This window comes from Oncorhynchus mykiss, chromosome 15, assembly GCF_013265735.2.
Source record: "Oncorhynchus mykiss isolate Arlee chromosome 15, USDA_OmykA_1.1, whole genome shotgun sequence".
NCBI classification, from domain to species: domain Eukaryota; kingdom Metazoa; phylum Chordata; class Actinopteri; order Salmoniformes; family Salmonidae; genus Oncorhynchus; species Oncorhynchus mykiss.
Window position 1 is genome coordinate 47,801,649 of NC_048579.1, and position 13,735 is coordinate 47,815,383.

Consider the following 13,735-nt stretch of genomic DNA (forward strand, 5'->3'; position numbering starts at 1 on the left):
GCAGCACAGACAAGCTGGGTTTCAAATAACACACTAGCTATTCCCCACATAGTGCATTTCTTTTGACGAGCCATCGGGTGCCTCATATGGATTTGGCTGCACTATATGGATTTCGCTAAGGTTTCTTATGATACAAAGACTCAAGACAAGCCACAACTACAGATGCAGAGGAGGCAATTATGGAAGGCTTTCAAATGTGTGAGAAAAACACGATGAAAGAAGACATTACTGAAAGTTGTGAGAGAGACAAGAAAGGTTGGAAAGACATCTTTTTTGAAGACACAGTAGACACAAACTGTTTTAAAACAAGGCAGAGTTTCTCATCAAATATATGTTGTGTAAAGTACGTGGGTTAAAACGGCAGACTGCCATGTTGAATATACCGTGTGAGTTTATTCTCCCTCTAGGCTAGCCAACATCTCCCTGTATAGGTGTGGCACTGTGTCGACTCAGGCATGTAGCACTAAATGCCTGTACTCCTCTGACTAAATCAGCGGGTTGACCTGGTTGTCTACCTCTGACCCGGGTCGTTCCACCTCAAAAAGACACCAGAAAGAGGACACATAGTGGCATTTTCACACTTCATGTTAAAATCAAGTATTTTACTTGAGAGGATTTGCATATGAAGCAATGAAAATGCTAATATAGGTACCATTGACTTGCATTGGATTGTGTGACAAATGCTAAAAAGTTAGAATTCAAAAAACAGTGGCCAAGTAAACAAAACCAAAGAATGGTTTGCTGTCGTACTTTTGTCCATAAACTGCTTTCAGGAATCCAATATGTAATTTTGTAACTTGGGCAAACTATCCCTTTAACATTGACATAGAACAACGAAATGACATGGAACGACCCTCCAATGACATAACCCACTGGGCTGTATCCCCCTCTCTCACCCCCCTCTTACTGCTATGCCAAATATTATTGGCTTGGAGTTGATCCTATTTAAAGCATTAAAACACAGTCGATTGTAATCTGTAAGGCTGCGTCCACTGAGCTGCAGTGAAACAAGAGGAGGAATGACACAGAAAAGAGAGGAGTTGTTATGTGGTTGAATTGTGGCAAAGGGCATCGGTCTATCAGTAATGATATGGCAACAGACCGACAGTGGCACACACATGAAAATACATAGATGTAGTGTTGGAATGTCTGTTAGTTTGATAAGGGATATTGACATGTAACCAATCAAGTTATCAATTACACACCACCTCCATACAAGCAGTAGCTAATAGCTATATTATGATAATAATGATTAATATTATTAATAATTAAAAAGGCAGTTGATATAAACTCCAAGCCCATTAAGACAGCAGATTGAAGAGGATACCCCGGCTGTAAGAAGTAAGAGTGGGTTGACTGGGTATAATGGCTACGGGCCAGGAGTTTTTCCTCTGTGAGGTAAAACTCCTAGCCCTCAGTGGGCATTGTTAATTGGGATTATTGGATGAGAATTACATTTAGGAAGAACAAGTTGTCATGACAACCGCCAGACACCATCATCTATGGCCAACACACTCGGGGCTTAACACTATAACAAATAAAATGACATAATGATTGGCACAACTCAAAACAATAAAGTTACCTTAACAAGGCAACTTAAAACAATCTACTTAAGAATATCAACTTCCAAGGCAATAACCAAGTGGTTAAGAGTGTTGGGGTCAGTAATTGAAAGGTCGCTGGTTCGAATTTCCGAGCCGACTAGTTGAGAAGAAAAAAATCTGCCCAAGTGCCCTTGAGCAAGGCACTTAACCCGAACTGCTCCTGTAAGTCTAAATGACAAATGTAATAATAATAATAATAATAATAATAATAATACAAAAGAACAAGAACCGAACAGAAGGAAAACATTTTTGTAACTGTTTTTGACTACTGGGCTTCTGCTGTTGTCTCAAACTGGATCTGAGAGCATCTGTTGTTATTTAAATGGATTTGGAAGAGAATATGATGTTGGTTGAGTCACTGTTGTTCTCGGCACAGTGAGAAAACCCGTGGGCACTCGCAGCGTGGCTGGCATGGGCACCCTATCGCCAAGGCAGTTTAGAAAGGAGCAGAATGCGCTTCAACTACAAACATTTAACCCCAAAGCCTGAGAGCAGTGACAGGCAGGGAAGTGTAGGACCACAATGCATGCTCTGACGCTACACTCATGCAAAGGGACAACATTGTATAGTACAGTGGCTACTTGGACCTGCACTGTTGCAAGCTCAACCTGACTCCCCTGGCAAAGACAACCCGCTGAGAGATAAAGAGAGAGAATATTGATTGAAGTTCCAAACTGAAAGAAGTATGTACAGTATCAGTCAAAAGTTTGGACACACCTACTCGTTCAAGGGTTTTCCTTTATTTTTACTATTTTCTAAATTGTAGAATAATAGTGAAGACATCAAAACTATGACATAACACATGGAATCATGTAGTAACCAAAAAAATGTTAAACAAATTGCCACAATATATTTTATATTTGAGATTCTTCAAAGTAGCCACCCTTTGCCTTGATGACAGCTTTGCTCACTCTTGGCATTCTCTCAACCAGCTTCATGAGGTAGTCACCTGGAATGCATTTCAATTAACAGGTGTGCCTTGTTAATTTGTGGAATTTCTTTCCATCTTAATGCACTTGAGCCAATCAGTTGTGTTGTTACAAGGTAGGTGTGGTAGCCCTATTGGGTGAAACACCAAGCCCAGCTCAAATAAGCAAAGAGAAACCACAGTCCATCATTACTTTAAGAAATTAAGGTCAGTCAATACGGAACATTTCAAGAACTTTGAAAGTTTCTTCAAATGCAGTCACAAAAACCATCAAGCGCCATGATGAAACTGGCTCTCATGAGGACCGCCACAGGAAAGGAAGACCCAGATAAGTTCATTAGTTGCCAGCCTCAGATATTGCATCCCAAGTAAATGATTCACAGAGTTCAAGTAACAGACACATCAACTGTTCAGAGGACACTGCATGAATCAGGCCTTCATGGTTGAATTGCTGCAAAGAAACCATTCCTAAAGGACACCAATAATAAGAAGACTTGCTTGAGCCAAGAAACATGAGCAATGGACATTAGACCCGTGGAAATCTGTCCTTTGGTCTGATGAGTCCAAATGGGAGATTTTTAGTTCCAACCGCTGTGTCTTTGCGAGACGCAGAGTAGGTGAATGGAGGACCTCCGCATGTGTGGTTCCCACCGTGAAGCGTGGAGGATATGCTGTGATGGTGCTTTACTGGTGACACTGTCAGTGATTTGTTTGGAATTCAAGGCACACTTAACCAGCATGGCTACCACAGCATTCTGCAGCAATACTCCATCCCATCTGGTTTGCGCTTAGTGGGACTATCATTTGTTTTTCAACGGGACAATGACCCAACACACCGACGGCTATTTGACCAAGAAGGAGAGTGATGGAGTGCTGCATCAGATGACCTGGCCTCCACAATCACCCAGCCTCAACACAATTGAGATGGTTTGGGATGAGTTGGACCGCAGAGTGAAGGAAAAGCAGCCAACAAATGAAGCTAGTTGAGTGAATGCCAAGAGTGTGCAAAGCTGCCATCAAGGAAAAGGTTGGCTACTTTGAAGAATCTCAAATATATTTTGATTTGTTTAAACTTTTTTGGTTACTACATGATTCCATATGTGTATTTCATTGTTTTGACATCTTCACTATTATTCTACAATGTAGAAAATAGTCAAAATAAAGAAAAACCCTTGAATGAGTAGATGTGTCCAAACTTTTGACTGGTACTGTACATTATACAAACGTCCAATGGTAAAAATCATTATCATTAACATGTACTGTAAACATTGAGTGAGAGTTGGAAGAATAGAGAGACAGAGTAGAGAGATATAGAAATATATTTCCAGTTATTTACATCAGTCAAGTGATACCACATCCAGACTATAGAACCCTTTCACCACTCTGCTCCTGAAAAAGGCCAGTCCCCAGGAACTTCCTTCCTATCCTCCTGTCATCCTTCCTTCTTCCTTTCATTCTTTCCTTAAATCCTTCATTCCTTGCCAGGTGAGTTGGAAAGACCAGACTCTGTCCATCTTCCCGGGTGTGTCCCAGAGAGTGTCTCCATTGGCCGATATACACGAAGTCCAGACAGAGGAACGCTTGACAATGAAAGTAAACATGCCCCTGTTGACTCCATCTGCCCGTTCCAAAGTAGAACCCTTTAGAACTGCTAAGTAAAAACTTATAGAACCCTGCCAGTCAGTCAGCCTCCATTAGTGCAATGAGAGAGAGAGCGAGAAAGCCAAGAAGGCCTCTCCTATCACTGAGCAAGTGATGCAGAGAGGAGAGAGACAAATACATATTTGAAGAGGTTTTGTTCAGGACCAGGGGGCATCTCCGCACCCTTCAGATCTGCGTCTGCAAGGGGTGTCCTGGGGGGGTGTACGGAGGGGGTGCGGGCGAGGGCTTGATGCCTCTGATCCTCATGTAGGAGAGGAACTGGTCAGGGATCTCAGCCAGGACATCCTTGGCTAGACGGGCCATACTCAGGATGTGGTTCCCTGTCCGGTCGGTGTAGTCTCTGAATGGGACAAACTGTAAGACAAGAGAAAGACAAAACAGGGCTGGAATTAGTTATAGTCTAGTCAATATACAGGTGTTTAGCTACTAAACGTTGAATCCTTACTGGAAAACAGGCAGAGAGAAGAAATGGGGTTGGAGAAATATACTATAATATATACTAAATATGAACTAAAATAAAAAGTATAGGCAATATATAGTAGGTGTTAGGCCATTATGTGTAAATAACACTTCCAAAGATCTTTGAAAACTTAACTTGAGACTTTTTGGACCCACAGTACAAAAAGTAAAGCATGAATTTATTCATAACAGTTCAGAGCGAGGTGAGTTCAGAGCGAGGCGAGTTCAGAGCGAGGTGAAATTGTACTAGCCAATCAGCTATCAAAGTCTTTCGATGTACAGTGCATTGCTAGCGAGCGCTCAGTCTCTTTCATATCTGATCTAATGAGGATGGGGGCAGGGCCAGTTTTATCCCAGAACTGTCTTTCATAGGGGTCCTGCCTTTCTCTGCATGTGTGTAGAGACAGCTAACTGTCCAGACTGACAGATAGTGATGAGTGAGTGAGCTAGGAAGAGCAGAACGGACCTCCTAGTGTGTGTGCGTGCGTGCATATATATATATATATATATATATATATATATATATATATATATATATATATATATATATATATATATATATATATATATATATATATATATATATATATATATATATATATATGAACAGGGGCTTTGGCTGAGAGTTTCCTTTTGCGAGGGTGGAGACTTCGATTTTGCCAGAAATCTCTATTTTTATATAAACTCAACAAAAAAGTTGAGGACCCTGTCTTTCAAAGTTAATTTGTAAAAATTCAAATAACTTCACAGACCTTAATTGTAAAGTGTTTAAACACCGTTTCCCATGCTTGTTCAATGAACCATAAACAATTAATGAACATGCTCCTGTGGAACAGTCGTTAAGACACTAACAGCTTACAGACGGTAGGCAATTAACGTCACAGTTATGAAAACTTAGGACACTAAAGAGGCCTTTCTACTGACTCTGAAAAACACCAAAAGAAAGATGCCCAGGGTCCCTGCTCATCTGCGTGAATGTGCCTTAGGCATGCTGCAAGGAGGCATGAGGACTGCAGATGTGGCCAGGGCAATACATTGCAATGTCCATACTGTGAGACACCTAAGACAGCACTACAGGGAGACAGGACGGACAGTTGATCATCCTCGCAGTGGTAGACCACGTGTAACACCTGCACAGAATTGGTACATCCAAACATCACACCTAAGGGACAGGTACAGGATGGCAACAACAACTGCCCGAGTTACAGCAGGAATGCGCAATCCCTCCATCAGTGCTCAGATTGTCCGCAATAGGCTGAGAGAGGCTGGACTGAGGGCTTGTAGGCCTGTTTTAAGGCAGGTCCTCACCAGACATCACCGGCAACAATGTTGGCTATGGGCACAAACCCACAGTCACTGGACCAGACAGGAATGGCAAAAAGTGCTCTTCACTGACAAGTCACAGTTTTGTCTCTCCAGGGGTGATGGTTGGATTCTCGTTTATCACTGAAGGAATGAGCGTAACAACAAGGCCTGTACTCTGGAGTGGGATCGATTTTGGAGGTGGGTCCGTCATGGTCTGGGACGGTGTGTCACAGCATCATCGGACTGAGCTTGTCATCATTGCAGGCAATCTCAAGGCTGTGCGTTACAGGGAACACATCCTCCTCCCTCATGTGGTACCCTTCCTGCAGGCTCATCCTGACATGACCCTCCAGCATGACAATGCCACCAGCCATACTGCTTGTTCTGTGATTTTCTGCAAGACAGGATTGTCAGTGTTCTGCCATGGCCAGCGAAGAGCCCGGATCTCAATTCCATTGAGCACGTCTGGGACCTGTTGGATCGGAGGGTGAGGGCTAGGGCATTGCCCCCAGAAATGTCCGGGAACTTGCAGGTGCCTTGGTGGAAGAGTGGGGTAACATCTCATAGCAAGAACTGTCAAATCTGGTGAAGTCCATGAGGAGGAGATTCACTGCCGTACTTAATGCAGCTGGTGGCCACACCTGATACTGACCTTTGATTTTGACCCACCTTTTGTTCAAGGACACATTATTCCATTTCTGTTAGTCACATGTCTGTGGAACTTGTTCAGTTTATGTCTCAGTTGTTGAATCTTATGTTCATTCAAATAATGTTTTTACCCCATTTGTCTCCCCAATTTTCATGTTATCCATTTGGTAGTTTCAGTCTTGTCCCATCGCTGCAACTCCCATATGGACTCGGGAGAGGCGAAGGTCGAGAGCCGGCGTCCTCTGAAACGCGACCCTGCCAAGCCGCACTGCTTCTTAACACACTGCATGCTTAACCTGGAAGCCAGTCGCACCAATGTGTTGGAGGAAACCATCTATATCTGGCGACCCGCGCCAGCGTGCATTGCGCCCGGCCAAAAACAGAAGACGCTAGTGCACGACAGGACAAAAACATCCCTGCCGGCCAAACCCTCCCCTAACCCGGACGACGCTGGGCCAATTGAGCGCCGCCCCATGGGTCTCCCGGCTGTGGCTGACTGTGACAGAGCCTGGACTCGAACTAGGACCTCTAGTGGCACAGCTAGCACTGCAATGCCTTAGACCACTGTGCCCTCGGGAGGCCCTGAACTCTCAATTTCTAACACATATAAACTCAAAAGTTAATCAAGCAGCTAACCAAATTATGCAAGATTTTACTTCTGGGTTAACTGAGATTAGGCCTGGGGCCTCTGTGGGTTCTCTGTCCATCTGGCCTGATGAGGGAGGGCAGAGCAGGTGGGAATGATCTGAACTCAGACCAGATGTCTGTCTGTCCAATGGAACCAGGGCCAGGAGCCAAAACACAGATGTTAACATGCTGTTAAACTCTAATGTACGAGCACTACTATCTGTGTAAATGTCCATTTTGGTTTTATGGATGATTCAGTTGAATCCCACCTGTGATTTCCCTCCCAATATGTTGTTTTCTAGTACTTCTAGTTCCTAGATTCTACTACTAGTTCATTTATCATCATTATGTGCATATAAGTAGTATGTTGTAGCATCTGTCCATGGCCCTGACTGTTCTGTGCTATGCAATCAATCAAATGCATTTTATAAAGTCCTTTGTACAATAGCAGCTCGATGGTTGCAGACAGCTTGTTTTTGTTTGTGAGGCATATTCTAATGCTCCCAAAACCCTACCTATTTGACTCAATGTATCCTGCAGCCTAGCAGTGGAACAGACAGAAGGAACATGGTGTACCTGAACAATGTCCCTCTCTGCATATCTTCCCTTCGACGAGATCCTCACTTCATCCCCGTCCAACTCAATCATCGCTGAGAAGAAACATCATACTGTAGTCATCATCTGCTCAGTGGAGTGTCTGTGTATGTGTGTGTGTGTGTGTGTGTGTGTGTGTGTGTGTGTGTGTGTGTGTGTGTGTGTGTGTGTGTGTGTGTGCACATACGTACATTTGTGCATCTGTGTGCGTTTGCGTGTTTCTTACCATCAAATTCTGCTGGTCCCACCCCTACGATGATAATCGACATTGGAAGACACGAAGCCTGGATAGGACACGAGGAAACAAATTTGAGTCTCATATTCTCCTCATTATGTCTGTGACAAAGTTGAGTGTCACACAGTATACATATGCATAGGATTCTGTCAGACAGTCTGTGAAATATGTTTTATGAGTGACTTTGACTGAGCACCTATACAGCCTATACAACAAAGTTGATTCACCCCAAGCTGTGTGTGTGTGTGTGTGTGTGTGTGTGTACAGTCGTGGCCAAAAGTGACACAAATATACATTTTCACAAAGTCTGCTGCCTCAGTATGTATGATGGCAATTTGCATATACTCCAGAATGTTATGAAGAGTGATCAGATGAATTGCAAAGTCCCTCTTTGCCATGCAAATTAACTGGATCCCCAAAAACCCTTTCCACTGTATTTCAGCCCTGCCACAAAAGGACAAGCTGACATCATGTCAGTGATGACGAGGACAAGGCTGGAGATCACTCTGTCATGCTGATTGAGTTTGAATAACAGACTGGAAGCTTCAAAAGGAGGGTGGTGCTTGGAATCATTGTTCTTGATCTGTCAACCATGGTTACCTGCAAGGAAACACGTGCCGTCATCATTGCTTTGCACAAAAAGGGCTTCACAGGCAAGGATATTGCTGCCAGTAAGATTGCACCTAAATCAACCATTTATCGGATCATCAAGAACTTCAAGGAGAAGTTCAGTTCAATTGTTGTGAAGAAGGCTTCAGGGCGCCCAAGAAAGTCCAGCAAGCGCCAGAACCATCTCCTAAAGTTGATTCAGCTGCGGGATCTGGGAACCACCAGTACAGCACTTTCTCAGGAATGGCAGCAGGCAGGTGTGAGTGCATCTGCACGCACGGTGAGGTGAAGACTGAGAATGGCCTGGTGTCAAGAAGGGCAGCAAAGAAGCCACTTCCCTCCAGGAAAAACATCAGGGACAGACCGATATTCCTCAAAAGGTACAGGGATTGGACTGCTGAGGACTGGGGTAAAGTCATTTTCTCTGATGAATCCCCTTTCAGATTATTTGGGGCATCTGGAAAAAAGCTTGTCCGGAGAAGACAAAGTGAGCGCTACCATCAGTCCTGTGTCATGCCAACAGTAAAGCATCCTGAGACCATTCATGTGTGGGGTTGCTTCTCAGCCAAGGGAGTGGGCTCACTCACAATTTTGCCTAAGAACACAGCCATGAATAAACACATCCTCCGAGAGCAACTTCTCCCAACCATCCAGGAACAGTTTGGTAACGAACAATGCCTTTTTCAGCATGATGGAGCACCTTGCCATAAGGCAAAAGTGATAACTAAGTGGCTCGGGGAACAAAACATCAATATTTTGGGTCCATGGCCAGGAAACTCCCCAGACCTTAATCCCATTGAGAACTTGTGGTCAATCCTCAAGAGGCGGACAAACAAAAACCCACAAATTCTGACAAACTCCAAGCATTGATTATGTAAGAATGGGCTGCCATCAGTCAGGATGTGGCCCAGAAGTTAATTGACAGCATACCAGGGTGGATTACAGAGGTCTTGAAAAAGAAGGGTTAATTAACACTGCAAACATTGACTCTGCATCAACTTCATGTAATTGTCAAGAAAAGCCTTTGACACTTATGAAATACTTGTAATTATACTTCAGTATTCCATAGTAACATCTGACAAAAATATCTAAAGACACTGAAGCAGCAAACTTTGTGGAAATTAATTTGTGTCATTCTCAAAACATTTGCCATGACTGTATGTGTAAATATTCATGGAGTGTGTCTGAGATGTAGTATCCCGAGTGGCGCAGCAGCCTAAGGCACTGCATCTCAGTGCAAGAGGCGTCACTAAAGTCCCTTGTTCGAATCCAGACTATATCACATCCGGCTGTGATCGGGAGTCCCATAGGGCTGTGCACAGTGCCCTCTGGGTTTGGCCGGGGTAGGCCGCCATTGTAAATATGAATTTGTTTTTAACCGTCTTGCCTAGTTAAATAAATCGAATTAAAAAAACATGTAAAAAATATCTTCCTGAGGGCCTCTCTGAATTTGGGGATGAGAGAATAAACAAGTCCCTCACCTCACACTCCCCCAACACTTTAATATGTGTGTACGTGTGTGTGTGTTTGTGTGTACGTGTGTGTGTGTGTGTGTGTGTGCCATAATCCCGCCTCTGCTCTCTCCGTCTTTCTGAGTGATGAGTTAGTTTGATGTATTACCCCAGGGTTGTAGAATGATAGATGAGTTTATCAGAATGTCTTGTTTACTTGTTTCCCTAGGAACTGATCCCAAGCCAGCCTTTACCTCTCACATACATACATGCATACATACTTACATTACTGTTCCCACTACCCCCAATCAAGTCCCCTGTCCAATCTCCCCTGACTATGGTAATACAGACAGTGATGTGTGTCCATACTGGCCATCTAGTGACTAGGGCCGGGATTCAATCAGATTGTTGATTTGGAAAATTGTCCGTGAATGTGGTCTCCGCCAAAGTGGGAACATTGCCTAGCAGTTGTTGATCTTACGTTGACGATGGACTCCTTGGTCTGGGCCATGTCTGAGATGACTCCATCTGTGATGATGAGGAGGATGAAATACTGAGAGCCATCCTTCACTGACGCAGCATACCTACACACAGGAGAGATAAACACAAGAGTACATAGGTGAGCCAAACAAGTGTTTATATTACCCATACAACCCTACATTAAACATGGTCTTTATTTCCTACAGATGTAACCTTTCAAACCCGGCATGAACTGGCTGGGTAGTGATATTATTTCTGGCAGCTACTTTTACACAGCGTGGGCCCTAGCCTCTGACTGCTTCCTGTGCTTCTCAAAACACACGTAAGGCGGGCGGAGAGAGAACCTCTGGTGCTCGCAGCGCCGGACACAGAGACAGAGAAGCCAACTGAACGGTTATTAAACTGCGAGGAGTGTGAGGGCACAGCAGAGAAGGAGTGGAGCGGTCATTATTAAAACGCAGGGGCGAGTGGCACAGGTGAGAAACAGAGGAGGTGAGCGGAAAGGAGGCTGGCATGACAGCGGTGCCTGGGAGTAAGGGGAGGGGTGAGGAGAAGGGAGGAGAGGGGTGGCACTAATGATTGGATTCCCGAGAGCCACACACATTTTGCACTGGGTTGTTACCCCTCAACTCAACATCTCTACCTTGGCTTCCGAGCAACAACAAACAGGCACAAACACACCTGTAAATCTCAAGCCTTCTGACAGCACCTTGACTTCATCAAGGCACACTCATTAAGGTTTAAGGACTCTCTGTGTGTGTGTGTGTGTGTGGGAAGGACTGTGTAGTCATTGTTCACTCACACAAACAACACATTTACAGGTTAATTAAAGAACCGAATGTGGCAAAAGTCACAAAACACGTTCATTTAACAGCTCAGAAGCAGCTTCTGTGTGACTCAAGTTCTACAGTGGAATGTTACAACACAGTCACACTTGTTAACTGTGAAATTATCTCTGCGAGCTGCGCATGCACTGAGAAGCACAGTCACACTTTTTGACGAGTTGGAGAATCTCAGTTAAGTCTCCGTTAGTCTGATCTTGTGGCCCGGAAACACTGTCACCAACGTATTCTCAGCATAATACTCTTGAGTTATGTACTGAAACGTCTACTTTCACTTTTAAAAGTTGACACATCTGAACTGTTAGTCTGCAGACTTCCTCTGTTGTCCTTTTCGCTCTCAGGGAAACGACTCAATCTCAACATACAGCCTGCGTTGTGAATGGCTCTTACTGGAACAGAGGACAGTGGATCGATACACAAGTTCAGGCCCCCTGAATTAGTATTGATCTACTCTGGACTCCTGGCTCGCTCATGCCTGGGAGGTTTAGGTGTGCACCGGTAGGAATGTGATCTGACATTCAATGAAGGAAGACCTATAGGTATCGGCCTCTGTTTTTATCAGCCTGCTCTGTGTATTCAGTCAGTTCAGGAAGTAAATCTAAAAACTCCTGAAAGGAGAAGTGTGTAATATCATTTTCAGTTCATACATTGAATTCCAATTTGCTTTCGCAAATTCACTGAAATGAATCGAAAACCTGAAGTGACCCCGAAGCTGGTTTAATTCCAGCTTTGTTCCTCATAGCCCCCTTACCTGGCCACGTGGTTGATGACAGGGGAGAAGTTGGTTGGGCCGTAGAGGCAGACAGACTTCAGGCTCTGGTAATATGCCTCCATCACTCCATCTATACCTGCACAGTATGGGTTTTGGGGGTTGCCATTCTGGAAGACACAGAATGAGAAGGAGGGTAGTTAAATCTTTCATCAATTCCATCAAGCAGGAGAAGAAAGCAAAGAGAATAAAAAATGAAAAATGATGTTAAAGCAAGAGAATGGAGGAGGATAACTAGAAAAAAGGGAGGGAGAGGAGGATAAATAAACAGCTTTCATCAATACAACTTTAGGCCCAGTGAGAGAAATGTGGGCAATCCCTGCTGAGCGTGCTGGAGGCATCCTCCTGTCTGAGTGGTATCCTACTGTTTAAAGTACTCTGCAGAGCTGAAGTGGGAAGGAGAGAGAGGGGGAGGGAAGGCTGTCTGTGATCGATGGTTTCTGCCTTGCATAAAGGACAGTTACTGTTCTCCTCGGTGGTCATAGAACTCAGTGGGTGTATTTTAGCCTGCCAGGCAGGACTTGGCATCCTAAGCCTCCACACTACAGCCACTAAGGAGACGTTCAAACGTTGAGGGTTTGAGCCTGCCTGGAGCGCGAGTTACAGTGCCTGGCAAAAGTATTCATCCTCCTTGGTGTTTTTTTCCTACTTTGTTGCATTACAACCTGTCATTTAAATACATTTTTATTTGGATTTCATGTAATGTACATAATAGTCCAAATTTGTGAAGAGAAATTTAAAAAATAACTAGTTTCAAAAATTTCAACCCCCCCAAAAAAGAGAAGTGGTGCGTGCATATATATTCATCCCCTTTGCTATGAATCCTCTAAATAAGATCTGGTGCAACCAATTACCTTCAGAAGTCACATAATTAGTTAAATAAAGTCCACATGTGTGCAATCTAAGTGTCACATGATCTCAGTATATATATATACCTGTTCTGAAAATCCCCAGAGTCTGCAACACCACTAAACAAGGGGCACCACCAAGCAAGCAGCACCATGAAGACCAAGGAGCTCTCCAAACAGGTCAGGGACAAAGTTGTGGAGAAGTACAGATCAGGGTTGGGTTATAAAAAAATATCAAACTTTGAACACCATTAAATCCATTATTAAAAAATGGAAAGAATATGGCACCACAACAAACCTGCCAAGAGAGGGCCAACCACCAAAACGCTCAAACCAGGCAAGGAGGGCATTAATCAAGTGGCAACAAAGAGACCAAAGATAACCCTGAAGGAGCTGCAAAGCTCCACAGTAGAGATTGGAGTATCTGTCCATAGGACCACTTTAAGCCATACAGTCCACAGACCAGGGCTTTACAGAAGGGTGGCGAGAAAAAAGCCATTGCCTAAAGAAAAAATAAGCAAACATGTTTGGTGTTCGAAAAAAGGCATGTGGGAGACTACCCAAACATATGGAAGAATGTACTCTGGTCAGATGAGACAAAAATGTAGCTTTTTGGCCATCAAGGAAAACACTATGTCTGGCACAAACCAAACACCTCTCATCACCCCGAGAAC

At 43.9% G+C, this 13,735-nt stretch overlaps 1 protein-coding gene across 2 annotated transcripts in view; it reads right to left on the reverse strand.

Moving 5' to 3' along the window:
* Positions 1-3,678: 3,678 nt before the first annotated feature.
* Positions 3,679-13,735, reverse strand: part of LOC110490170 (copine-8) — a 117,049-nt gene continuing 106,992 nt past the window's right edge. For both annotated transcript variants that reach the window (XM_021563392.2, XM_021563391.2), the window contains 5 exons: positions 12,196-12,323; positions 10,604-10,706; positions 8,054-8,111; positions 7,810-7,883; positions 3,679-4,548 (listed from right to left, as the gene is read on the reverse strand). In XM_021563392.2, coding sequence (XP_021419067.1) covers positions 4,360-4,548; positions 7,810-7,883; positions 8,054-8,111; positions 10,604-10,706; positions 12,196-12,323 — 552 coding nt within the window. In that variant the 3' untranslated portion in view covers positions 3,679-4,359. The remainder of the gene's footprint in view (positions 4,549-7,809; positions 7,884-8,053; positions 8,112-10,603; positions 10,707-12,195; positions 12,324-13,735) is intronic.